Source organism: Bos javanicus, chromosome 21, assembly GCF_032452875.1.
Source record: "Bos javanicus breed banteng chromosome 21, ARS-OSU_banteng_1.0, whole genome shotgun sequence".
Lineage (NCBI taxonomy): Eukaryota > Metazoa > Chordata > Mammalia > Artiodactyla > Bovidae > Bos > Bos javanicus.
In genome coordinates this window covers 31769900-31797507 of record NC_083888.1, presented here as the reverse complement: position 1 = coordinate 31797507, position 27608 = coordinate 31769900, and the positions used below count along the sequence as shown (strand labels likewise).

Here is a 27608-nt window from a genome sequence, read left to right as displayed (position 1 = left end):
TGGCCTAGAATCCCCGCCAGATGAGGTGTTGGCCAAAGGCAAAGTCATCATGCAATAGATGGTAGAGGAAGGAGGTTATACACCCGAGTCAAGGCACAGAGCCCCGTATTCTCTACCCATATTTCCTTCCCTGCTCTGCCATCTATACATTTATATACTTTAATGAATTTCTCTTGTATTTCCCTTTAGTCCATGCTTGTATATACTGTTTGAAGAGTATTGAGAGAGAATTGGGACAGAATTAGAGAAGAAATGGACCTTGCCCAGAACTTGGAGTTGTTTACAGTAACTGATAAGAGAGTGAAGATATTTTCAGTTTGCCAGACTGGATTTTTTTTTTTTTTTTGCACTTCAGCATGGGAAGAAGTCTGAATTCTAGTAGGACTTGGTTGGTTTTGTTGGCTTCCCGGAGTGTGGCTCTTCCAATAGTTTTCCAGTGTTAAAGAAGAGTTGGTTTTCGTTGTTTGCAGTCAACGCCTCTGACTGGTACAGAAATATAAATACTGATGAGGAATAGACCACATGCTATTTGCAGATGACGTACTTGGCTTCCCAGAAATTCCTAGAGAATAAGCAGAAGAATAAATAAAGAAAAGAAAAAAATACATGAAATAATTTACTGTGGCGACCAGATACAAAATTGCTTTTGTATTTATCAGCTTCATTCTGGAAGGAAATGTGATCTTTAAAAATTTTTGATGTAAAATAAAACCAGACCCAGAAGGCTTTGAATATCAGACCATTTTGTCCTGAAGGTGCTGAGGAGAAGTGAGACCTGTATTAGGAAGCCAAACACAGGAGTGTGTGGGAGGGTGGGAGCTCCCTGGGCCTGGCCTGTTCCTCCTGAGAGGTGCCTGCTGCTGCTGCTGCCTGGAGCAGGGGCTGGGGATGGCTCAGATGGAGAGCAGCACCAGCTGCAGTGCACTCTGGTGGGGCCTATGAGGTCCAAAGTGGCTGGAGAGAGCTGGGAGGGGGGAATGAGAGTCCCGTGCAGCCCCCCAGGCCACAGCATATCCAAGGCCCTAAGCTTATACAGCCTCAGATATGCAGATGATACCACTCTCATGGCAGAAAGTGAAGAGGAACAAAGAGCCTTTTGATGAAGGTGAAAGAGAAGAGTGAAAAAGCTGGCTTAAAACTCAACATTCAAAAAATTAAGATCCTGGCATCCGGTCCCATCACTTCATGGCAAATAGATGGGGGAAATGTGGAAACAGTGGCAGATTTTGCTTTCTTAGCTTCTAAAGTCACTGTGGACGGTGACTGCAACCATGAAATTAAAAGACACTTGCTCATTGGAAGAAAAGCCATGATAGACCTAGGCAGAGTATTAAAAAGCAGATACACCACTTTGCCGACAAAGCTTTGTCTAGTGAAAGCTATTGTTTTTCCAGTAGTCGGGGACAGATGTGGAAGTTGAACCATAAAGAAGGCTGAGCGCAGAAGAATTGATGCTTTCCAACTGTGATGCTGGAGAAGACTCTTGAGAATCCCTTGGACTGCAAGGAGATCAAACCAGTCAATCCTAAAGGAAATCAACCCTGAATATTCACTGGAAGGACTGATGCTGAAGCTGAAACTCCAATATTTTGGCCACCTGATGTGAAGAGCTGACTCAATGTAAAAGACCCTGATGCTGGGAAAGATTGAAGGCACAAGGAAAAGAGCACAGAAGAAGCTGAGGTGGTTGGATAGCATCACCAACTCATTGAACATGAACTTGAACAAACTCTGGGAGATAGTGGAAGACAGGGAAGCCTGGCATGCTGCAATCCATGTGGTCCCAAAGAGTGGGACAAGACTGAGCGACTGAACAACAACAAAGCTTATACAATTGGAGGCCTTCTAAAAGGAAATCTAATACAAATTATAAGTACAAAATCAGGGACAAACACGAATAGTTACTTAGAATGAGAAAAGAAATGAAAACAACCCATGGACAAGAAAAGTTGATCTACCACAAATATCACAAAATCCCCCCAGAGAGCATAATATTTTTAATATTCTATAATTTTAATGTGCCTAGCACATCTTTTAATACCTTGTGTTCCTTGACTTTGGCTACATACCTTTTGATGGCCTCTTCATATGGCAATAGTATATAGTGTATGGCATTTCCTGTAAGGAGAACAGAAAGATAACTCAGTATCTCCCCTGGTGTGGTAGCTAGTTTTATTAATAGTTTAGGGAAGTTTCTTTCAGTTTCACATCTTGTTGGTAAAGTTGTAAATTTTTAGGATTGTTTTCAAATTGGGGGAAACTTCTATCCCGCTTCTTTTATACACGAGCTGTAAGCTTTCAGGGTAAGGACCCATCTTAAGAACTCTAAACTGATGGCTCGTTACCCAAAGCAATTCCGATGCATTCGCAAATTGCTACTACATCACTTTGAGCTACACAGTTGTGTACTGAAATTTCTCTTATGCTACACACGCTGTACTTACTGATGAGCGTGTGTAGGAGTTTTGTCATTGCAATCCTCGTTTCTCTAGGCTGTCTTGTTGTATTGGTAGCAATTTTGTGTGCCATTTCATCTGGAACTTCCAGGCCTCATCAGGACACGATGCATTAGTTACACGATGCATCAGTCAGCCCAAAATGTGATTCCATATATTGGGATGAGTAAAACATGCAACTTCACACACAGAAGCACCCCTTGTTTGTAGGACTGCTACAGTGCTCAAGTCCTACAGACAATTGACTTCTGATACGTTTTATTTTGCATCCCATTAAAGAGAAACAAAATGTATAGTACATTTAGAATTGTATATGCGGCATTGCCGAGTATATTCTTCAACAGGAGGGAGTTCCATTTTGATGGGCATCCATGAGAAATGAATCTATCCTCTGGTGGCGGAAGAATTTTCCCCAAACTAGTTTCTGGCTCTGTACCCTTCACACTTTGTTCCTCCTCCACAACCTTCCAGGGCTGGGTGTAGACACATCCATGTTTCAGTATGGCCTCTGGGCTGCATCTTCCTGTCCTGATAACGAGTGAATCCCCGTGGTGGGCATTGGTGGTTAGAAGAATTATTGCCAGAATGACTAGCAATATACAGAAGTGCCTATACACAGAAGTGCCTATAAACTACATAAATATATCCACTAAGTCAAATAAATTGTGTCTCAGACTCAGCTTGCCCTTAACCAGATCCCAAAGATGCCCATGGCCATACAACATCATCCAACATGAGTGGAAGTATGACAGAGACCTTACGGTGGAAGAGATAGTGGTCTTAACTGAAACATTTTACTTTTATAAGTTTTACAGAAACATTTATGACCATGTAAATGCATTGCTGGGCTGCCTCCCAGGGCTTTGGAGGAAGCCTGTGTAAATGAGCTTAATTAACATCACAGAATAGCTTCCTTCAGGAGCTGAGGGACCAGGGAACAGTCCCATTAATCATTCCTCTCACCAAAAAAAGCACACCACAGTCCACACAATGCCCCTCAGGCTCACGCTTTCATCTTTGCTCACTGCCGCGTCTCAGGCAGACACCATTGGTCCCGGTCCACAGATGAAAAATGGACGCCCAGAGAGGAAGGACCCTTGGCCACCATCACACAGCTGGCAGGTAACAGAGCCCAGCTCTTGTGTCCCAGTCCAGAGCTCAGGCGCTGCACCAGTTCCTGAACTGTCTCCTTTGCCCCCATAGTCATCCTGACAGAAGGCCGAGGACGGGGTCACACCTCTGTTTATAGAGGTGGTAGCCTTTGTCGTCACTCCTCATACCCACACTGACAGGACAGTTGGCAGGGCACTTTCCTGCTCAGGAGTTTATTTAACTCACAGCAGTCTGCAGCGTTATCCTCATTTTTCAGTAGAGGTTCATGGACATCACGTGGCCTGATAAAGACCCAAGTGCAAGGCTGTGGGAGGAGAGGCGCTGGAAACCAGGTCTCCCCACTCCTGCTTCAAGGCTCTTTTCACCACCCTTTTCTTGTTTCCCCTTTTGAGACCAAAGGGACCTCAGAGCATCATCTAGCCCAGTCCCCTTGTCCTGTAAATGAGAAGCTGAAGCCCAGAGAGAAGGGACTTGCCCAGGTCACACAGGAAGTGGGCAGAAGCTCCTAAGCTGTACATTTTGTCTCTCTGCCTCTTTTCTCCAGGCGCTGTAGAGCCATCGTCTGCCCCTCAGTGTCTAGGACGGCCCATTGCAGGCTGGCTCTTTAACCTCTGAGTCATCAGGCAACAGCCATACCCAGCGAGCCTATCACTGCAGTCCTGCCCAAATCCCTCTTCTTTGAAACTTGTCTCTAACCACAGCCCCTACTGAACAGGGAGAAGAGGCTCAGGCAGCCATGTTTGTGCTGAGTAACCCCCCATCCAGTTTGAGCAAAGCTAGAGTGAGTCCAGCTCTGGTGCTGACGCTTGAATAGGTTGGGAGTCTAAGTGATGGAGAAGAACCCAGACAGAAGCAAGTGCAAAGCTCCCTGACAGAAAGGCAAAAGCGTAAGAGACAACCCCCTGTCCCATAAGTTTCCCTATCACATGATTGCTAGGACTACTGAGTCCAGGTTATTTTTCTGTAGGATACATCAGCACACTTTCACCTCTGAGTCTGGTAAGTGGGTTTTTGCACCATGCATTTCAGACATTATAGAATTAGTTTTTAAGCAAGTTTAATGGGTAATACCTTCCTTCACATGGTTCACAAATGAAAACAAAAAGGCATACATTCTAAGGTCGTGCTTCCTCCCCTGTCCCTATACACCCAGCTCCTTAGCCTCAGAGGTAACCACCTTTGTAATTTCTAGTATATCTTTTACAGCTTTCTTTATGCAGATATAAGCAAATGTGAATATATGCTTCTTACTCCCCAATTCTCTTCCTTGGGCCAAGGTAGCATACTGTATATATTGTTCTGTATTGCTTTTTTCGCTTAATCATCCTGGCAATCATTGCATATGGTAAAGTGATACAATTGTTTTGTTTACAGTCAAATCCATAGTTTACATCAGGGTTCACTCTGTGTGCTGTACACTTTGTAGATTTGGGCAAGTATATAATGGCATGTATCCACCATTACTGTCTCATACAGAGTAGTTTCACTGCCTCAAAAATCCACTGTTCTTAAGCTGACATAGTAGATGCAGAGCCAGGACTTCACTCTAAGATATTGGACCGCAAGACCAGGCTCCTTCCACTGATTGGAGCAGCGCTGTCTCCACTCGTATTAGAAATGAACAGCTTTCACGCTGGTTCTTTACTCTTTTTCTACCCTCTGTGCAACACACTGGGGGTGTTGACAAAGCTGGGCCCAAATGATGGAAAAGAGCAATTTTCCTGCAGTGTGAGGCATGGGAGGCAATACTTGTCTATTTTTGTCTGCATGCACACACCAGGGCACAGCTAGCAGGGTCAGTAGGTCTTATGAGAGTAAATGGGGCTGTCGTTGACTTTTCAGTGCGCCAGCATCTTCATATGTGTGGCGGCCTTAATATCACCAGAATCGCATATGATAGGAGCTCCTAGCCCAGAAAGAGCCACACTGTTCAACTACAGACTTACTAAGGTCCTCCCTAGGTCATGGGATAAAGAGACACATAAGAAACAGGGGCTTATAGCACAGTCTATCAGGACCCAGTGTGGCAAGTGGTTTTGAAATGGAACAGGACACTCCTGAGGCTTCCCTGGTGGCTCAGTGGTAAAGAATCCGCCTGCCAGGGCAGGGGACAGGTTCAGTCCCTGGGTTGGGAAGATCCCCTGGAGAGGGAAATGGCAACCCACACCAGTATTCTTGCCTGGGAGGTCTCATGGACAGAGGAGCCTGGCGGACTGTAGTCCATGAGGTTGCAATGAGTTGGCCCGGACTTAAACGACAACAAAGGACCCTATTGTCCTTGCCCCTATCTCCTCTATCTGCCTTTTGTCTGTGAAAAAACTTTAGCCAAAGAATAAGTTTAATCAGAGAAGCAAGAAAATGCAGAAACAAAGGAAAACCGTTAAAGGAGACAAAATAATAATAATGTAGTCATTAATCGTCAAGGACCTTTAATTCCTTCTCAAGGGCTATAGACAATATTCTGAGCCATGTCCTGTAAACTGTCTTATGGATACTGAAACCCCCACCAGGTGGAAAAATTAACGTGATGACTGACTGTAGCCATGACATAAGCTGTCACAAGCCCAAGAATTGGTCTCAAGGAAATGGAAACAAACCAACCCTGGAACTGAAGATTAACTGTACTTAAAACAATCAAGATGACACAGGTCAGACCAGCAGTGACCAATTTCAAAATGACTGTCAGAGCTGACTGCGCTGTTTCTGCATGTAGCCCCCTCCCTCTCTCTGTAAAAGCTCTTGCTCCCTGATTCTCCGGTGGTAGATGGGCAGAGGGAATCAGCACCTGTACAGCTGTTGGCCCCCTCCACCCCAAGGCTGCCAACCTCCAAAATAAAGCAAGCTTTCCTTTCCACCAACCTGGCCTCTTCATTGGCTTACAAGCAGCAAGTAGCCAGACCTGTGTTCAGTAACGGTTTGATGGAAGAATGCATGGGGGGAGAGGGAGTTGTCAGCATTCAGGGAAGAGGATTTACCCCAGCCTGAGGGGGTAGATCAGAAAGATTTTTTGGAGGGGTTGCCTGAGCTGAATTTTGAAGGGTAAACAGTCCTTCAAGGTAAAGCTGGATGAGAATGGGCATTCCAGTCCACATGTGTAACATATTCAAAGGCCGGGAGGAGAGTGAGGACAAGGCCGTTTTTGAAAACTGTTAAGTGGCTCAGTGTATCCTGAGCCTCAGCCAGGGGCTTTGTTACAAAGAGTCATTCAGCCAAGCTGGGACTTCGGTCTCTATTCAGTAGACAATGAGAATTATTAAAATCCTGTAAGTGAAGGTAAGGCATGGTCAGAGTTGCATTTTAGAAAGGTCATTCTGGGAGATGTCTTGTTCTAAATGGTGTCTAGAGAGCAGCCCCCATTACAGCCTTCTGCACTTCTCACCAGAAAAAGCACAAAAATGCCAAACAATTTTGAAAATCAAAACTGACAGACAATCAATTACTAGCATCTGAAAGGCAAAACAATTGCTTGCCTGTGCTTCAACTAGGAAACAAAGCAATCCATTCACATAAATAAAGACAGAAATACACTTAATTCTCCTGCAGTCCAGAGATCCAAGCTATCTAACAACTGGAAAATTGGGCAGCTGCCCCTGGGCTGTAAATGGGATGGGTTTTTTTCTTTTTTAGATATCCAGCACACTGTTCTTAAATTCCTGTCCTTCTTGCACCTACCTTTTTGCAACTAAATGAAGTTGCAACCCCAAAATAACAAAAGGAGAGAAGGTAGGGCAGCCTGAGGCTGGCACTTAGCCTCCTGAAGGTGAAGAGTCTCAAGGTAAAGCACTGAGGTGGGAACAAGGATGGACGGGGAGACCCGGTGATGACCCAGGACACTTTTTCACAAACTCCACTGATCAGAATGGGAGACCAGACAACGGGAACAGAAGAGGATCCCTTTCCCTCATAGACTAAGAAGCTAGAGAAAGAATAGAAAACTGAGCTCAAGCGAAGTAGAAGGACGGAAATACCAAGACCAAAAATGAATGAAATAGGGAAACAATCAATTAATTTATTCATTAAATTTAGCAATGTTGCTGGAAACATTGTCTTTATGCAACTACCAATACTTCTACTAACCAGTACCAGTTACCAGTACTTCTACTAACCAGCTACAATTTATGAAATTCAAAAATAAGACAATTCACAAGGACATCCAAAAGGCAACAAATATCTAGGAACAAATCTAATGAAAAGTGTATAAGACTACACACATTACTGAGAGAAATGAATGAAGACCTAAATAAAGGAAGGGAGGGAAATACCATATTCATGGATTGGAAGATTCAAGAATATTCACAGAAATATCAGTCTCAATAACCTAAAAACTGGAGACAACCCAAATGTTCTTTACCAAAAGAATGCATTGTTTCATCTTGACATAATCATACAACTGAATGTATTCAATGCTGAGAATGAATAAATTACTGCTACTTGCAGCAACATGGATGAATCCTATAAATATAGCATGGAGTGAAGGAAGCTAAACTCAGAAGAGTACATATCATATGACTTCATTTATAAAAAGTTAAAAAACAGACAAAACTAATCTATGGTGTTAAAAGTCATGATAATAGGAGATACTGACCAAGAAGGGCTATGAGAGAAGATTTCTGATGCTGGTCACCCTCTATTTCTTGACCTGGGTGGTGATTTCACAAGTGTGTTCATTCTGTTAAAATCAAGCTGGGCTTTGTGCATTTTTCTGAATGCATGTTTTCATACAGTAAAAATTTTAATAAAAATGAGATAATTTAGGAAAAGGAAACTTGTGATATAAAGAACTTACAAGGCTTCTCAGATGCCGTGATCCCATCGAGTTCTGTGTCGTATGTGGACTCTGCTGCTCAGTAGTAGAGCTGAGCACTTTACTTACTTATGTATTCAATTCTTGCCAGTTAAATAGTGCTCTATGAAATAGGTGTTATTCTTAACACTCACCTCACCCTCTTTTGAAGAGACTGCAAAAATCTGAATGAAAATATCAGCAAATATCACTCGTCATTTTACAGATGAGGAAACAGGCCCAGGGAGTTTAAAGTAACTTCTCCAAGGCCACATAATGACCGAGGGGTGAGAACCAAGAGTCAGTCTGAGCAGTCTGGGCCCAGGACCCAAGTTTCCTGTCACTTCCCTGAATCAGCTTGTCAGCTGTTTCTCTTCTGTTCCACTCCTCTCTCAGTTCCTGGAAAAGTGTTTCTCAGCCTCCATAATTCATCCCACAATTCGTGTGGTATCTTTGCCATGTTTGATGACACTGAAAACAATAATGATTCCTATTGTGTTTCTGCACTTGCCTATAATGGACAAACTTTTTAAGAGCTTGGAGCACTGTGCCAGGAAACCAGCTGAACAAAAAGGCTTCTGTATTTTTGTCAGTAGAAGCAGAGTTGTGAAGGGCAGCATAATGTGCGTGTTCACTGCCAAGAAACTTGCATAATGATTTTCTGCATCTTTAAATCTCTGAATCCATTAAGGCTCTCTAATTGGTATTGAGTAATACATCATGTGAATGGCAAGTATTATTCACATCTATCCCCTTGCTTCTCTTCATATAATCTTTTATCTAGGAAATGTTAAATTGTCTCAGTTATCTATGCATGAAACAGTTGGAATCCTCAGTGTATTTTCAGCTATGTAAAATGTAAAAATGTAGAGAAAAAATTTTAAGGAAATATACCAAATTATTAACAGTGGTTATCTCAGAATTGTAACTTTTGGGGTTTTTCGTGGGATTTTTTTTGTATTCTCAAATTTTCTGCATTGAATATATATCAATTTTGAAATAACAATTTTAAAATTAGCTTAGAGTATATAAATTTTTATATAGTTAAATAATTGCAATTATGTCAACATATATATGTAGTAAAAGACTGGAAGAAATTACTCATAATTTATTTTGTTCTGGATGTAGAGCAATGAGTTTTTGTCTTCCTTCTACTCTATGACATTTTCTAAATTTTTTTAATGGTCATTCTATCAGTCAAGATTCTTGAATGGGGATCCTTCCAAACAGGTAAGGGGTTCAAATGTGGGAAAACTTAAAAAAAACACACAAATGTTTGCTACAAGCAGATATTATTGTTCAGTCGCTCAGTTGTATCCGACTCTTTGCGACCCTGTGGACTGTAGCCCACCAGGCTTCTCTATGCATAGGATTCTCCAGGCAAGAATACTGGAGTGGGTTGCCAAGTTCTCCTCCAGGGGATCTTTCCAACCCAAGGACTGAACCCGAGTCTCTCGTATCTCCTGCATTGGCAGGCAGGTTCTTTACCACTAGCGCCACCTGGGAGACCTATATATCTGTATCTACATTTTTTTCTCCTGTGTTCCAAATGGGGCTGTAGAGCTGGTTTAATAAAGACACTAATCACTATAAGCAGATACAGATTTTACAGTGCAAAAAATAAATTTATCGTTTCCTTTTTTGGTAAAACATAGCCACTTTGTGTCACACAATGTGAAATCAGACTTCATTTTACTTCATATGATATAGCTTAAGAAACAGGGTTTACTGGGGAAAGTTATCAGCTGAGAGTCAGTAAGAGAAGACATGCATGCCCCAGCCTCCCCTCGCCCCCCAAATAGATGGGCCACGGTCAGGTGCAGCGGGACACACAGTGGGTCTGCATTTCTGGGGATGAACCTCAGCCCCTCATTTGCTCTTTTTCTACTTTACCAGGGGATAAAATCAGCCTGCTTGAGCATAGGGCAGTCAGAATTTAGAATGCCAGGAGTTATCCAGAAGGCTGGTTTTCCAGAAGGAAGGATTCTCCCACTGGGTGGAAGTGGTCAGTAAGGGACAGTAGGAGTCATGAGGTCCAGGACTTAGCCCGGGTACCGTGATAGGTGTGCTGCTCACTGATCGAAGAGAGGGGCAGGTTCAGGGAAACAGCGAGCTCAGTTTGGGACACGAGGAGTCCGGACAATATATGTCACCACCACAAGGTCAGGTCCCCATCATACACTCTCATAGTGCCCTGAACCTTTAAATTGCACACAGGAGATGCACATTCAATCTCGGGTTCAAGAAGATCCCCTAGAGGAGGCATGGCAACCCACTTCAGTATTCTTGCCTGGGAAGTCCCATGGACAGATTAGCCTGGCGGGCTACAGTCCATGGGTTTACAGAGTCGGACACAACTGAAGCGACTGAGCATGCGTGCATCCCAAGTGCAATAAGTCAATCATGGCATGATTAGCATTGAACCTCCCTTCTGGATGGATAGTGAGCTCCCTAAGGTCTTTGCCCAGGTCTAACCACTTCACTACTGTACCTCCAGCACTTGACATAGGGTCAGGCACAGAGCAGGAAACTAGTAGATATGTGCTGAATGGATTAAAGAATATACCTGGAGCCATGCAGCAGGCTGTCGGGTACATGGATAGGAAACTGAAAGATCTAGGAGGAAACTCTAGAGTCAGGAAAGCTATGCATTTGGGTGGTAACTGAACCCAAGGCACTGGGTCAGATGGCTCAGGGCAGGTGAGAAAAGTCCGAGAGCCTAAGTCAAAGTCCTGGGAAACACCATCATCCAAGAGGGCTCAGGAAGAAGAGCAGCTGGAGAAGAGGTGGAGAACTAAGTGGGAAGTGGGTGGAGAATTCTCTAGTGGTCCAGTGGTAAGTCCACTGATGGACTCAAGTTGTGTCCACTTCTTGTCTATTGTAAATAATGCTGCAGTAAATGTGAGAGTGGGCTTCCCAGGTGGCACTAGTGGTAAAGAACCCCCTTGCCAACGCAGGAGACATAAGAGACGTGGGTTCAATCCCAGGGTTGGGAAGATCCCCTGGAGGAGGACATGGCAACCCACTCCAGTATTCTTGCCTGGAGAATCCCATGGACAGAGGAGCCTGATGGGCTACAGCTCATAGGGTTGCAAAGAGTCAGACATGACTGAAGCGACCTAGCACACATGCACAAGTGATTAAGACTCCATACTTTCATTGCAGGGGGCACGGGTTGGACCCCTGGTCAGGAAACTAAGTCCCACATGCCACGGGGTACAGCCAAAAAGAGAGAGAGGAGGGTATCCTGGAAGCTACAGGAGGAGAAATATTTAAACAAAGAGAAGTCAGTGGAATCAAATACTGGTGAGAGGCCTTGTGAGATGAACGACACCAATGCTTATGAAACCCTTGGGTGCCAGGCACTGTTCTGACAGCTCTGTGTGTCTTAACTCGATTAATTCTCACAAGGTAGGGACTATCATCATGATCTCCCCCGCTTCCCAAAGACGAGGGTATCGAGACACAGAGAGGTCACCGAGCTAGTAAATGGGAGGGCTACAGTTTGAACCCAGGCTGTCTCCAAGCCTGTGCTCTTCCCTGTTACAGACACTGCCCTAGAAGAGAGGGAACAGATCAGGTCATTGGCAACACTGGCAATTTCAGTGACGCTATAGGGTAAAACCACAAGGCAGTGAGTAAAAAAAAAGTGAGTTGGAAGCAAGAGAGTACAGACCAGCAGGCCAGCCCTTAACTACAAAGAGTGGTCTGACTGTGTCACCTGGGGGCTCATTAGACATGAAGAATCTTGGGCCCAGCCCCATCTTCTGAAACAGACCCTGCAATTAACAAGTTCCTCAGGTGATTCACATGCGCGCTGAAGTCTCAGCGAGCTGATCTTTCAGAACTAGATGAGCTTTCAGGAACGTTGATGGAGAGAAGAGAGAAAGAAAAATGCAGTTTTTCTTTTTTGGTTGGAGAGACTGAAGCAGGTTATAAATTTAGAACAGTGGTTTGCAACCCTGACTCCACATTAAAAACATGTAGTGTGCCGAGGCCAATGCCCAGAAGAAAGTCTTGTAGTCCTGGTGATCCAAATACGGGGGCAAGGTAGGGAGACTCACACAAGGAATCAAAGTAAGGAAGGACAGGATGGAGGTGCAGGTGCCAGGGAATTAAGGCCTCCTCAGGTAACTGGGACCCATTCCAGTGTTCTTGCCTGGAGAATCCCAGGGACGGGGGAGCCTGGTGGGCTGCCTTCTATGGGGTCACACAGAGTCGGACACGACTGAAGCGACTTAGCAGCAGCAGCAGCAGGTAACTGGGAAGGTTTGAGGCTGAAGAAATGCAAAGAAGATGTTTTGGGGAAGGAAGAAAAGCATCACAGTAAAGCAGAGAGAAACATTTTAGAGTATGGGGACCAGCAAGGAGATAGACTATCAAAGGGAATAACTCCTAAGAGTTAGGATTGATTGATTGACTTCTTACATTTTAACTGGGATATGATGTAGCAAGAATGGTGCTTTTAAAACTGAAGTCAGATGGTGTTCCTAGCCTGCTCAAAGCCTTGCAGTATCTTTCCATCACATATGGCTTACTAGGCCCTTGGTGATCTGGCTTTGCTGACTGCATTCTCTGCTTTCCACTGACCTCCTGCACACTAGGCTCTTTAATGTTCTTTTTCCTACTGATCCCATTTCTGCTTCAGGGCCCTTGTACTTACTATTCTCATCTTTGGTTCTTCCTCTAAATATTCACACAGCCTGCTGCCTAACTTCAGCTGGGTCTCCTTCCATGTCCTCTCAGAGGATTTCTCTCATCACTCTCTATGCCTTTCCTCTGAATTCTTTTCTTTTTAAAATATTTATTTTATTTTTTATTTTTAATTAGGCTATAGTTGCTTTTCAGTGTTGTGTTGGTTTCTACCGTACAAAAACATAAATCAGCTATATATATCCTCTCTCTCTTGAGCCTCCCTCACACCCACCCACATCACACCCCTCTAGGTCATCACAGAGCACTAGAGCTGAGCTCCTTGTGCTAAACAGCTGCTTCCCACTAGCTAGCTATTTTACACACGGTGACCTGCCTCTTGAGAAACCTATATGCAGATCAGGGAGCAACAGTTAGAACTGGACATGGAACAACAGACTGGTTCCAAATAGGAAAAGGAGTACGTCAAGGCTGTATATTGTCACCCTGCTTATTTAACTTATATGCAGAGTACGTCATGAGAAACACTGGGCTGGAGGAAGCACAAGCTGGAATCAAGATTGCTGGGAGAAATATCAATAATCTCAGATATGCAGATGACACCACCCTTATGGCAGAAAGTGAAGAAGAACTAAAGAGCCTCTTGATGAAAGTGAAAGAGCAGAGTGAAAAAGTTGGCTTAAAGCTCAACATTCAGAAAACTAAGATCATGGCATCCAGTCCCATCACTTCATGGGAAATAGATTGGGAAACAGTGGAAACAGTGGCTGACTTTATTTTTCTGGGCTCCAAAATCACTGCATATGGTGATTGCATCCATGAGATTAAAAGACGCTTACTCCTTAGAAGGAAGTTATGACCAACCTAGACAACATATTAAAAAGCAGAGACATTACTTTGCCAGAAAAGGTCCATCTAGTCAAGGCTATGGTTTTTCCAGTAGTCATGTATGGATGTGAGAGTTGGACTATAAAGAAAGCTGAGTGCAGAAGAACTGATGCTTTTGGACTATGGTGTTGGAGAAGGCTCTTGAGAGCCCCTTGGACTGCAAGGAGATCCAACCAGTCCATCCTAAAGGAGATCAGTCCTGGGTGTTCATTGGTAGGACTGATTTTGAAGCTGAAACTCCAATACTTTGGCCACCTGATGCGAAGAGCTGACTTATTTGAAAAGCCCCTGATGCTGGGAAAGATTGAAGGCAGGAGAAGAAGGGGACGACAGAGGATGAGATGGTTGGCGGCGTCACAGACTCAATGAACATGGGTTTGGGTGGATTCTGGGAGCTGGTGATGGAAGGGAGGCCTTGAGTGCTGGGGTTCACGGTGTTGCAAACAGTTGGACACGACTGAGTGACTGAACTGAACTGAGAGCATATATGTCAATGCTTTCTGAATTATTTTCTATCACTACTCAATATCATGTCATAAACCTACCTGCCTATTTGTTGAAGGTCTACCTCCTCTACCAGAAAGTGAGCTCCATGGGGGCAAGGATTTGTCTTGCTCACTGTTAAATACTCACCACCTAGAACTGTGAGGCACAGAGGTGGTACTTGCAAAAAGTTTAATGAATGAATAACTGGCTGCTGCTGCTTGGTGCCAATCAATAGGAGTTTGAGATGAAAAGGTGTTGCTGAGAGTGCCTGGAGAAGGTGATTATCTAGGGAGACTGTAGAGAACGAGATAATTAAGGACAACCAAATGGCCATCTTTGAGGAGGGCGTGCAGAGTTGTAATGGCAGGTAAGACAGTAAACAGTTTTGTGTGTGGCTGAGAATGTGGTTTCTGCCCTACACCACCTACTCTCTGTGTGGCTCTGGGTAAATTTGTTAATCTTTCTGAGCCTCAATTACCCACCAGTAAAATGAGGCTGATAACCGTGATGCATGCATGCGTGCTAAGTTACTTCAGCCGTGTCCAACTCTGTGCGACCCCATAGATGGCAGCCCATCAGGCTCCTCTGTCCCTGGGATTCTCCAGGCACGAATACTGGAGTGGGTTGCCATTTCCTTCTCTATAATACCTTCCACCTAAAGGTTGTGATGGAAATTAATTGAGCAGATGGTCATAAAAAGCCTAGCACAGGGTAAGCTCTCAATAATTGCTAATTAATATGATCAATCCCAGATTGGGAGAAGAGTTTGAAACGTTGCAATATAAAACAATGTTTATGTAATTCTGCTAAATCTTGTTCCCCTTTGGAATAGTCTACCCAGGAATAGACTCGATGCGTTTGTTACCTTGTCCCCAACCACACACATACACGAAAATGTCTCTGCCTTGCCAACCCCATCACCAGCCTTTTCTCCTTTCCGATGACTCTTCTGAGAGCTAGCCTAGGGCTTGACACAATAAGTTCTCCATAATTATTTGTTGATGTTCATTGCACGGCTCCCAGACAATGCTTAGGTGTTACTTTGTCAGGAAAATCTCAGTGTGGAGTGGGAGATAATTAGTTGTCTCTGACTTCCTTAGGAGAACGAACTAGGTAGAAAGATGGCGTTCTTCGGGCTCTGAATAACCTATAAGCCTGGCATGGCAAACCTAGCTCAATAGGGAGGGATTGGGTTTGGTCCTCTGGAACTTCCCTAGTGAACCATCTGCATCCCAAGGGCGGCCAGAGGCCAAGGGCGCTGAGCCCGCGTCTCCTTTAAGAGGTGTGGCCTCGCTGTAGCCACCACAGGAGTGATTGGCTGAAGCTGCCTGTCCCGGGGCGGGACTCGGTTGCTAGGGAGCGGCGCGGGCCCCGAGGAGACTGCGGCGGCTGCGCGTAGGAGCGAGGTGCTTGCTGGGGCTGGGGTGCGCGACGGCGCCGGGGGCTGCGGTGAACGCCTCACAGGCCGTGCAGTTCCCTGTGGGGAGGCGCCGTCGCCATTGCCACCTCGCCCGGTGAGCGCGTCCCGCTCGCCGAGCAGGGCCGCAGCCGACCGCCGGCACCATGGGCCAGTGTGGCATCACCTCCTCCAAGACCGTGCTGGTGTTTCTCAACCTCATCTTCTGGGTGAGCGTGGCCAGCGGGCGGGAAAGGGCGAGGGGCCGGCGGTGCGGCCCGAAGAGGCCTCGGCTGAAGCGCCGGTGGGGACCCAGCGGGGACACAGGCTGGGTCGCGGCTGGCGCTGAGGAGGTGGGGGAGAGACGGGAGTCTGCGGCGGAGACCCGGGAGGGCCTGGGCCCGGAGGCCGCTTCGCTTGGTACCTCCGCGGCCGGGACGAAGACTCGGGGTGTAGCGGGCGGTGAGGAGAAACCCTCGGGGGCTTCTGGCGGCCTCCGTCTCGGGCCCAACGCCCCGGCCGGCGGGCTCTGTGCCAGGAGCCCGGCGCTGAGAGCCCCCCCCCCCCCCCCCCCGCCGCCCACAACCCAACCTCCCCCCGGAGCAGCCTGCTGGACGGAGAGCTCACGTTGCAGATTCTTTCAGGACATCAGGCTCGAAATAGGATATTCCCCAAAGGGTCGGGCTCCTCTTTCTTTGTCAGGGCCCGGAGCCCCCGCGGCTCCACTGGCAGCCCCGAGGCGAGCGAGCAAACGGTGAAGTGCGGGGACGCTTCCGACTCAGGCAGGAGGAATTTTGCCTTAGAGCTCTTTGTGTGTGGAGAACGGGTCGACTGGTTACCAGCCCAGAAAACGGAAAGGTTTCAACTTGAGAAGCTAAATAATCCTGTGACCAGGAAAATCAATCATATTTGTTTGGTCATGGGGGTGGGTAGCCTGAGATTATAAACCTTGGTTAAATATGACTCGAGTGTCACAAGATCTAGAAAGGGATGAGTTCACTTTCAATAAAAGGTGGCTTATGAATTTTTTTGGACACGCCCCCAAAGAAAGGGCCCTTTATAAAGCACTTCATCTTACTTCAGGTCCTTATCTCGTCAGGGACTTTTGTAATAACCTGTGTTATTCCTATCAGCCTCTCCACCCTCTAGTTCATCTGGACCTTGCACCCGGATAAGTCTTATTAAGCTTTTCTTCCATCACATCACTTTACTTCATTTCAAAAATAAATACACACCCCTCCCCGAAAGCTTCAGCAGTAGAATAAAAATTCAATGCCCTCCTGGTATTGCAGCCAAAATCCTCAAATCATCTTTTCCTTCCTCGCGATTGACCATGTTCTTAAACACCTGGACACACTTCTCTGTCCCCAGTCTTCAGGACACTTCTTGAACATTTCCACTTTCCATCCTTTTGTATGTCTCCATTCACCTCTTTGCCACAAACATACCTAAATTGGAAGGAATCCTTTCCTTCTTACAACCCGGTTCCCTCCTCCCCCTGCAAAGAATGAAACTTTTCATATCCTGACTGCTGTTGCATAAAAGAATAACTACACATCACAGGGCACTTAACCACACACATCTTTTGCCATAAGAGAGTCTTTCAGGGTATGGTGTGATGAAAAGAATCCTGACTGAGAGTACTGTTCAGGATCACCCACGTGACATCAGGATTCCATGATTTCTTCTTTTCCGTTTAGAGCAGTGTTTCTTATACTTTAGTTTGACTTCGAAGCCTTTTTAAAAGGTAAAAGAATCTCCTAGTATCTCCAGATGAGAAACACTATCAGATAAGAAGATTCTTAAGTGTAGACTTAGCTTTGTATCCTTTACAGGCCCTTATTTTTTTACGGGCGTACAGTTTGATTTTGAAGAAGAATCTGTGTACTATCAGGTGACTTCTAGGCCTTTCAAGCTCAGGGACTGGAATTGTTAAACAAAATACTGGAAATACAGGAACCATTTTCTTTAAATAATTAAATTTTCATTTAAAATTGCAGTTTATTCAAAGATTCATTCATCTTTAGAAATTATATAAGTATATGTACTATTATTGGCACTTAGTGAAGAAGGTTATGTTGAACTTCGGTTGTGCTTTTCATGGTGGGTTCTTGCCAAGGCTGAGGTTAAACACCCTTTATCTAGGTTAGTAGAATAGTAAAATGTTTGTGAGGTGAGCTGTGATGAGGAAGTTAAGCAGACACGTAGGGGAAAAAAATGTGGCACAGAGCAGGATTCATGTAACACAACTAAGAAGGAAGCAGTATTAGCTGTGTCTCCCACAGAATTAGTAGTTAGGGACCAACTGTTGGAATCTGATGATGTTGGTAATCATAACTAAATTTGAGTGCTTTTTATACCCAGGCACTCTGCTAAGCACTTTAATGGAATAAAGCCTCATAACAGCCTCATTTGGCAGGGAATATTATGCTTCTCTTACAGATGAGGACATTAAAGTTTAACTTAAAGTGGCACACCCAAGGTGGGGCAGAGCCAGCCTTCAAACCCAGGGTGTCCTATACTCTAGAGCCTGTGATGTTAGAGCAAAGTGTGATTTCAAAAGACTTGCAAAGGGGAAGGAGCTCTTTAGGCAGAGTTAGACTCACTTGCTCCAAAACATGATTTTAACCTTGTTTAGAACTTCCACCAGCATTTAAATTAGACTGTTTAACTTGTCGGTTTAAAAAATTAGGTCGTCATGAGGAAGTACATAAAACATGTTAATCTGTTCTTCCTGGTTTTTTTTATTGCATTCTTCAGTTCTAATAAGTGTATTCTTTTATAAGTGGTCCGTTCCACCTTTTAATACCTTAATGTATAAGTGTAAGAATAAGCATTCCCTACATAGAGCATCTCTAACATTTATCTGGGTTCCCCTCGGCAACGTTTCCCTCATAGCTCAGTTGGTAAAGAATCTGCCTGCAATGCAGGTGACCCAGGTTCAATTCCTGGGTTGGGAAGATCCCCTGGAGAAGGAAATGAAATGGCAACCCACTCCAGTGTTCTTGCCTGAAGAATCCCATGGTCAGAGAAGCCTGGTGGACTACAATCCATGGGGTTGCAAGAGTGGACACAACTTAGCGACACAACTACCACTACCACTGGGCAACGTTAGCAAAGATTTTTTTTAACTGTTGCATTGGCTCTTCACTATCAACTGATTGTTGATAAGTGTTGAAGTTTAATTCGTTTGGCAACATATTTAAACTCTGTCTCTTAATATCTTGATATCCTGGTTCAGTTGGCAGTTTGTTCAGTGAGCTGTGATATGGAAATAGATATGTACTTGAAATGCTTAAAATCGGCATTAAATGATATAACAGCCAAAGTTGTTAATGTTGACTTGGTGTAGATTATTGTGGACAGTACAGTCTAAGAAAATTACTGTGGAAAGGCACAAAGGGGAAGCAGTGGTTTCTAAAGTCTTTAAGCTTGTCTTAATGGAAATTGAGAGCTCATCACCAAATTCCAAAATATTAGGGCTTGTAGCGTGAAAGGTTAATTTTGGACAAGTGAAGGGATGTGCAACTCGGATCTCTTTGTTTTTTACAGAGTGGCATAGCTTTAAATGTTAGTGTATTAGTGCTAGACCCATGATGATTTTTGGAAGATAAAAGTGTTTAGTTACTAAGTTTTGAAGGCTTTTAGAATAAACAGTCATTAACCTCTTCTCTAAACTGCACTTTTGCTCCAAGGTCAGACAAGAGCCTTAATTCAGTGGGTCATTTGATCTGACCTGGGAGGCCTCATCTAAAACAAGTTTAAATCAGTACTTGATAATTTCAGGTTTTTTTCTGTTCAGTTAATTGAGTACTTAATTAAGTCCCATGTTATACAAATTACCTTTACTTTTTCTACCCTAGAAGAAGAGCCAATTGGCTAGTGTTTATTTTGCTCACACATATCTTAGGCATTATAGAGACTGTAAGGGAAAGCTTTGTCCATGCTTGCAGAATTTCTAGTCTGGCACATCTGCTTAGGGTGTTGTTTTTCATCAGTATGAAAAGCCATAGTAACGCTACAAGGGCTGTGGAGTAGGAAATACCACAAGGTAAACACCTTTTAAAGGCTTTTGGAAACAACTTTAGAATGTCGCAGCTTCACTAATCATTCATTCATATGAAATACAAATCCTATTTAAAAGCCTTATTTAAGCTTTAAAATTTGTCTTGTCTTAAAAAAGTTTCAACTTTCATTTCTCTCTGTGAATACATAAAATTAAGGAAATGTGCTGTTAAGCAGATACTACACAAATGTTTAAGCACCCACTTTTTGCTTATATTACCGATAAAGTGGTGGAAAAGTGAAGATCTCTGTTCTTACAGAGCTTTACAGGACAGACAGTTAAAAATAAGCAAGAAAAATAACAGATAGTGATATGTTACGCAGAGAATTAAGACAGAATGATGTGATAGAGTGATTAGGTGGCTGCTTTAGGTTGGCAAAGAAGTCTTCTCCAAGGAGGTGAAATTTAATCTGGAATATGTGAAGGAACAGATGTTGGGGTGATTTGGAAGAAATGGGGGACATTTAAGACAAGGAACAGCCTACAGGCCCTAAGGCAAATTTGATGTGTTCAAATTACCAAAAGAGGTTTTAGCTATACCTTCATGCTTTTGTTTAAAAGATAAAAATTTATATGAAATATTTCATTATAAATGAAGAAAAACTGCTTGTCACACATCTCCATATACATGTTTTGTGTTTTCTAGCACATCTTGCACATCGTGGAATTTGTTTCTCTACCTCTTGTATTCCCGTCTTCATGAGTGACTGCTCCGACAAAGAATATGTCATTGGAGCACACCTTCAGCTAACAGATTTCTTTTTTCATAGTTGTTTCTCAGTTTACTAGAAGAAAAGCAAGTTATGGTATATGACAGGAGACCTATTTCTTGTCTTTGACAGTTAAGAAAATGAATTACTTCCAGTCTTACTGCATTCACAGTCATCTGTCCACTGGACCAAGTACCTTGTGGCTGGGAGTTATTAACTGAAAGAACTCAAAGCAAAGGGAATGTAGGAGGACTCTCTTTAATTGGCAATTTAAGAAATAGGTTGTTTATTACCTTTTTAGGGTATTTATCATGCTTTGAAATATTTTAATGAATTTTATTCCATAAGATCCAACATTAGGAATTTTGCAAAAAATTTATTCCATAAAATTTATACTTGCATCAAACAAGTATACCCTAAGACTCATTCATTCAGTAAATACTTGCTGAATATCTGTGCTTTACCTGTTTGAGAAATGCAAAAGGTATAGTTCCTGCGTTCTAATAGCTTATAGGAAGAGGGGTCAGACAGACAAGCAAAATCATTTAATGTTCTATTGAATTTAATTTCTAGCTGCTCCTCTCCCTCCCCCTTCCACATGGACAGTCTCAAGTCTTCCTTAAAAATGTCATCTCCTTCCTCCCTCCCCCTCTTTAATAGTTTGGTAGAGCCAGTAGCTGAGAAAAAGTATTTGCATTGATGTATTTGTTTTTGACTTACTAAAAGGAAATCTATAGTAAATGCTGACATACTGAATTTTACATTGTTGTTGCTATTGATTAAATACATAACCCAAGCAAAGGCAAACCTGTTATGAAGCTGAAACACCTCAGGTTCCAGTAGTAATAACTGACTCTTTACAGTTAGAGTAGGGTGTGGGGATAGAGAGTCTCAAAGAAAAATGCATATTTAAATACTCTGAAAATACTCTTTCAGATGACCCCTGGAGCCTAGCAATCTGAAAATATCTAATTTCCATGCTGTTACAATAGTTTGACTGTGGCAGTTGCAGATCTCCAGTTTCACTGCAGCCTGAATCTTTTGGATTTTTCAACTGGGAGATATAAATTGGATTAAATAGAAAAATTTTGTTAAGCTAGATGAACAATGATTATAAAAAGTCAAATACAGAAAACGTTAAATAGGACAGAATTGAGGAACGTGACCTTTGGAATATATCTCCAGAGCAATATTGGTTTAAAGGATTAAAATATTCTTTAAGAACAATGGCAATAATGATAGTGATATTGATAATGAAGGAAGAAGTGGCTTATTGTCAAAATTATACACCTCGAAGTAGGGTTTTGTTTTGCTTGTCTCCTTGATAGGTGATATTTATGGGGGAAAAAAGATGTGTACTGAAGTGATCAGAATTGTGTTAAGTAGTCAGAAAACATGTAAAGATGAGTCAAAGCCAGGCAGACCCAAAAAAGTCATAAACAAGGAAGATTGGCAGAGGTGCCTAAAACATTTGGGATTGAAGAGACTCCTGTTTTATGTTTTGGTTAAGGACAGATTTAAGAATTCATTTGTTAAAGAACAACAAAGTCTCAATTTCAGATACAATTTTAAATATTGACTTTCATGATTCTGCAAATATATATTTCCTTTTTAAAGAAGACACTAAAAAATATTTTAATATTACCATAATTTCAGCACCAGGAGACAACCAGTATTAACATTTTGGTGTTTATAAATATCCATGCATAAGTGTGTTTTTCCCCTAACATACCACAAGTGTGTTACTAAATTATGCTTCAACAAATTTAAGGGCTATAATGCAAATATATCTCTAGATGCTTGGGTTTTTTCTTTTTGTGTGTGTGTGTGTGTGTAGTATTCGTTTTAATTTTTATTTATTTTGCTTTACAGACTTGCTGTTTTCTGTCAAACTTCAACATGATCTTTTGTTTTTGCTATTATAATTTTGTTATTAACATTTTGACGAGTGCACCTTGTACAGACCTTTTGTTTCCGTCTGACCTCCTTTCTTAAGAATAGACTCCTAGAAGAACAGTTAATAGGTGCAAAAGCATAAATGCTGAGGCTAATGACGTGTTGCCAGATTGCGTTCCAGAAAGAGTCTTCTTATACTCCTGAGGGCTCTTCTGTCTGTATCCTTACGTATCTTTGAATACTGCTTGTCTTTATTATTGACCAGTTTGTTATGGAGAAAATGATATATTTAATAGCTTCCTAAATTCTTGGTTAAAATAGCTTTACTTTCTGTTAAGAGGATTTGAAATCTTTGGTATAGTCTTTTTTTTTTTTTTTCCCCTTGAGTGATAAGAGAAATGTGCAGCATTGGACTTGGTAGAAGAGTAATTCTATTTAATGATATGAAGTATTTTATCAGAGTAAGTCAAAACCGAAACAAATATGTTTGACTAGAGAATGTTATATAAGTAGAAGAATGCTGGAAGATTTCAAGTGATTTTAAGAAACTTATGGCTTGAGGGTGAAGTTTGGGGAAGCTTTCAGAAATCCACTGTATAGGACCTACCTGGTGGTCCAGTGGTTAAGACTCTGCACTCCCAATGCTGGGGGCCCTGTTCAATCCCTGGTCAGGGAACTAGATGCCACATGCCACAGCTAAAGATTTCTTATGCCGCCACTAAAGATCCAGCATGCTGAAACGAAGATCAAAGATTCCACGTGCTGCAACTAAGACTCGGCACAGCCAAACATAACTTTTTTAACTTGGAAGATAATTGCTTTACAATATTGTGTAGGTTTCTGCTGTACAGCAGCGTGATTCAACTCTAAGTATAGGTATATCCCCTCCCTCTGAAGCCTCGCTCCCGACCCCCGATCTCACCCCCTAGGTTGTCCTGGAGCACTGGGCTGAGCTCCCTGTGTTACACAGCAACTTCCCACCTGTGATCTGTTTTACACATAATAGTGTGTATGTCAGTGCTCCTCTCAGTCACCCCGCCCTCTTCCCCTGATGTGTCCACAAGTCTGATCTCTACGTCTGTGTGTCTATTCCTGACCTGCAAATAGGTTCATCAGTACCATTTTTTCTGTATTCCATATATATGCGTTAAATGCACTGTATAGAATTACCAGTGGATTCCTTATAGGAGAGAAGGAAGATAGGTACATGAGAGACTATTGTGACCATACAGAAAGCTCTGAGTTAAAAGTTTAAAAATAGATACGTAAGATGAATTTCTGCTGCTGTTTTTTCCCTCTCTGATTTTTGAAATCTGCGTTCTTACAAAGTCTGGAGTACACAGTGGTTTTTGCCAAGTCTTTCTATTTTTTCTCCCAACATTCCAATCGCTTCTGCTTTACCAATTGATTGTTGGAGGCAAAAATCACACAGAAGTAGTAGTTCTCGCAGGTGAGAAGAATTTGTCAGACTCTGCTTTTAGCTGAATGACTTCACATGGCCCCCTCATTTTTACCCTGTCCTGCAGGAAAGTCACTTCTGTTCTTCTTTGCTTTATCTTCACCCAAATGCTCCGTGGGATGCTTCTACCTTCACATTTCTAAATTTCCATATAGATACACTTTCACAGCAGAGCTGTTTCATCTCCTATTGTGGAATAGTCTGTTTAATTGTAATGTTGCCACATTCTGGTGGCAAGCTCACTGTGCTTGATATGCTCCCTTTCATTTCCTATTTCTTCTTTCTTAGACAAGTAAAGAATTTAGGAGTTTTGTGGATTTTAGTATTTGATCATCTCTCTCAGAAGATTTGAAAAGTACAGAAACAAAGCAACTAGTTTCTAAAACCAAAACACTGGTTTCTAAACTATAGAAAAATCAATCTTACATAACAATGAAATTTCTTACTTTAAAAGGGCTTTACTTTTGTTGTAGGGAGTGAAAGGTGAAAGGATAAAGTGAAGTGTCATACTTCTGGAACTCATACTTCTAAAATTTTCTAACAGGTAGCTTTATTTTTGGAGGAATAGCTTGGTGTTGTGCAAAAGCACTGAATTTCCTAAGGTTTTAAAATTTTGTGACAGTTTAGAACCATGAGTTTATTAAAGGGTAAAGAAGAGGGACTTCCCTGGTGGTCCAGTGGCTAAGACTCCACGCTCCCAGTGCAACCGGGGGAACCAGGTTCGAGCCTGCTCAGGGAACTAGATCCCACATGACACAACTAAAGAGTTTGCATGCCACAGCTAAAGACCTGGTGCCAATTTTAAAAAGGGTAAGGAAGAACAGTTTTCAGAAAATTATTTTTTTTTTCCTATTGTTTCAGCTTTCAGCCTTTCCCTTAAATTTCCCTTCACTTCTTTGTAAAAAAGATGAATATTTTTAGTATACTGTCCTCCACAAATCCTCCTTATAGGCTCAGATTTTCTCAGTGGTGACTAAAGCAGTTCAGCTGCTTCCAAGTTCTACATTTCATCCCCTCTGCAGCTGCTTTGTTGGCAAAGCCCAGAGCCTTTGATAGATATCAATCCCAGCATGACCCTTCAGAAGAAGGATTTAACCCTGTTCACCTTTTAGCCTTTCTAATAGCTGCAGCTCCTATGTTAAAAATCTTCATGACTGCAAGTCCCTAGTTAGGAATGAATTACAACTTTCCTTACATTTACCATATATGTCCCACCTGTGTTTGTCATTTGGATGGTTGGATGTCATTAAAGCAGTTGTTTATTGCTGTTTTTAGGTCTTCAGCTCTTGTTAGGACACCTTCTCTGTATTTTCAGAGTAACTGATGTCACTTCATAAGTTGTTTATTATACAACTTCTATACATGTCATTGGGCTTCAAACCTGCCTACCAATGCAGGAGACATAAGAGATACAGGTTCGATCCCTGGGTTGGGAAGATCCCCTAGAGGAGGGCATGGCAACCCACTCCAGTATTCTTGCCTGGAGAATCCCATGGACAGAGGAGCCTGGCGGGCTACGGTCCACAGGTTTGCAAAGAGTCAGACATGACTGAAGCAACTACACACACATACACACATACATGTCATTAAGAGAAGAAAATTTAGAGGACACCCTCTATGAGTTATTTGATTTATATAGTTTCATATCAGCAGTCACTGCAGTTTTTCTTAGTATGTGCAGCGACTATGCTGCTTCCCCCTGTATGTTGTCAAAATAGAAGCATTATGTTCTCAACTGCACTGTGTGATTTAGATGTTGACTAGTTTGCAGCCTAGACTTCTCTCAGATCTATTAGAAAAGAAACAGGCAGCTTTACAAATGGCATCTCCTCCTTGCATTGCATTCATTATCTGTCTGGGTGGACTAGGTGGAGGCTGGCCGCACTGAAAGTGTTTCGCTTGGCCCACGCCCAGGCAGCACCAAGGGTGAGTCTTGTAGGGATCTCAAACTCATTTCATATCTAAAATGGAAATAGTTCTTCAATGTCCTGTATTTCAAATTGTTGCGTACCTATATCTTCCAGTTTTATTTTCAATCAAATTTATGTAGCCTTTAATTACGTGTACTAGCACCTAAAAGAAGGACTTTATTTTAATTCAAGCCTTGTAAGAAATGAAGGTTGCCTATTAGAGTAAGAAAAGCCAAGAATCCAAAGAATAGAGAGATGACTGGTAAAGACAAACTGGATAAAATTTGATTACTTCATATATAGGATTTCTTCTAATTCAGTTTGGGGACTAAAAGTATTTACTGTAACAAAATGTGTGTACATATGTGTATGTTTGCATACCACACATATGTAGTCAAGAAAAACTAGTTTTTGGTATGAGTGCTAAGTATTCCATATACTTCTGTGGTTAATGCACCCAAATTATTAAACTGTGTCTCCTCTTTTCTCTCTCTTTTGTCTTCTATCATCCCATAATAATATGACCCCAAAGTAAGTATGTCAGTGAACTGAGGGTCTTTGAACAGGTTCAGTTGCTGTAAGTAAAGCATTTATAAACTAATGTATTCCAGATGTGATGGCCATTAATAATTAGGTAAGCTGGATTAAGTTGCTAATCTTGTTCGAATAGGGAACTAAAATCTGTAAGATTGAACTGAAGAGGAAACAAAGCAAATTCAAACCAAAGATTTATGATTGAGCTTGAAGGGCAGTTTCAAGGGAAGGGATGAGATGAGGTGTTCTCAATGAATTTTGACAAATATCTACCATGTGCCAAGAGCTGTTCTGGGTGCTGGATGGTGGTTCAGGGCTGAAAGACTGACGGGAAAAGTTTGTGCCCTAAAGGCATGCAGAGATTTATATAGTTATAATTTCAACCCTTGGGATAAATGCTGTTAGAGCTATGTAGGGGATGCTCTATGACCAAGGGCACCTAATCTGGTCTGAATGGTCAAGAATGGCTTCCTAAAGCAGAGGTGATATTTAAACTGCATCTTAATGGGTGACAAGGAGTTCCTGAGCAGATGAAGAGAGCATTCCAAAGAGAGCAGCAGAGGTAAAGAAGTGAGAATGTGTAGTACATTTGGAATAACGGCTTTCAGTTGCTCAGGGTGCGTGAGAGGTCGTGGAGTTCGAGCCTGAAAAGCGGGAAGGACAGCTTAGTTTATCAGAGGCGTTACTTGCTTCATCCTGATTTTAAACATGCTAATGCCTTGTTCTGGTTTATATTTTTAACAGAAATAACTGATCATATAAAGAACATATTATTAAGGGACAGAGGGAGGGTCAGCAAGTAAGGTTTAGGGTGACCAGTGGTAAGGCCTGAATTAAGACAAGCACTGCAGAGGGTTGAAGAGAAGTTAACAGTATTCAGGTGATGTTTTGAAAGTAAATCTGGGGCTTACCGGGTGGCTCAGTGGTAGAGTCAGCCTGCCAACGTGGGAGATACACATTCAGTCCCTGACACGGGACGATCCCACATGCTGCAGAGTAACTTACCCCATGTACCACGACTGCTGAGCCTGGGAGCCCGTGCTCCACAACAGAGTAGCCTCCACTCGCGACAGCTAGAGGAAAACCTGTACAGCAATGAAGACCCAGCACAGCCATAAATAAAATTTTTAAAAAATAAAGAAACCTGAAGGAGTTTGGAGATTGATGGGATATAGAGGTAGGTCACAGAAAGAGTATAGAGTAACTCTCAGGCATTTGACTAGGAAAAGTAACTGGTGCCGTTTGCTCTGAAATATGA

At 42.6% G+C, this 27608-nt stretch overlaps 1 protein-coding gene and 1 long non-coding RNA gene across 3 annotated transcripts in view; one reads left to right on the top strand and one right to left on the bottom strand.

Moving 5' to 3' along the window:
• Positions 1-17468, bottom strand: LOC133234342 (uncharacterized). 2 transcript variants are annotated; one of them, XR_009732112.1, is made up of 3 exons: positions 16403-17468; positions 2070-2118; positions 1-562 (listed from the first exon to the last, which is right to left on the bottom strand). It is a non-coding gene; the product is annotated as an uncharacterized LOC133234342 (long non-coding RNA). The 2 variants fall into 2 exon arrangements; XR_009732113.1 differs by lacking the exon at positions 16403-17468 and adding an exon at positions 8356-9088.
• Positions 15725-27608, top strand: part of TSPAN3 (tetraspanin 3) — a 26964-nt gene continuing 15080 nt past the window's right edge. Inside the window, exon 1 of the mRNA XM_061394738.1 lies at positions 15725-16005. Coding sequence (XP_061250722.1) covers positions 15943-16005 — 63 coding nt within the window. The 5' untranslated portion in view covers positions 15725-15942. The remainder of the gene's footprint in view (positions 16006-27608) is intronic.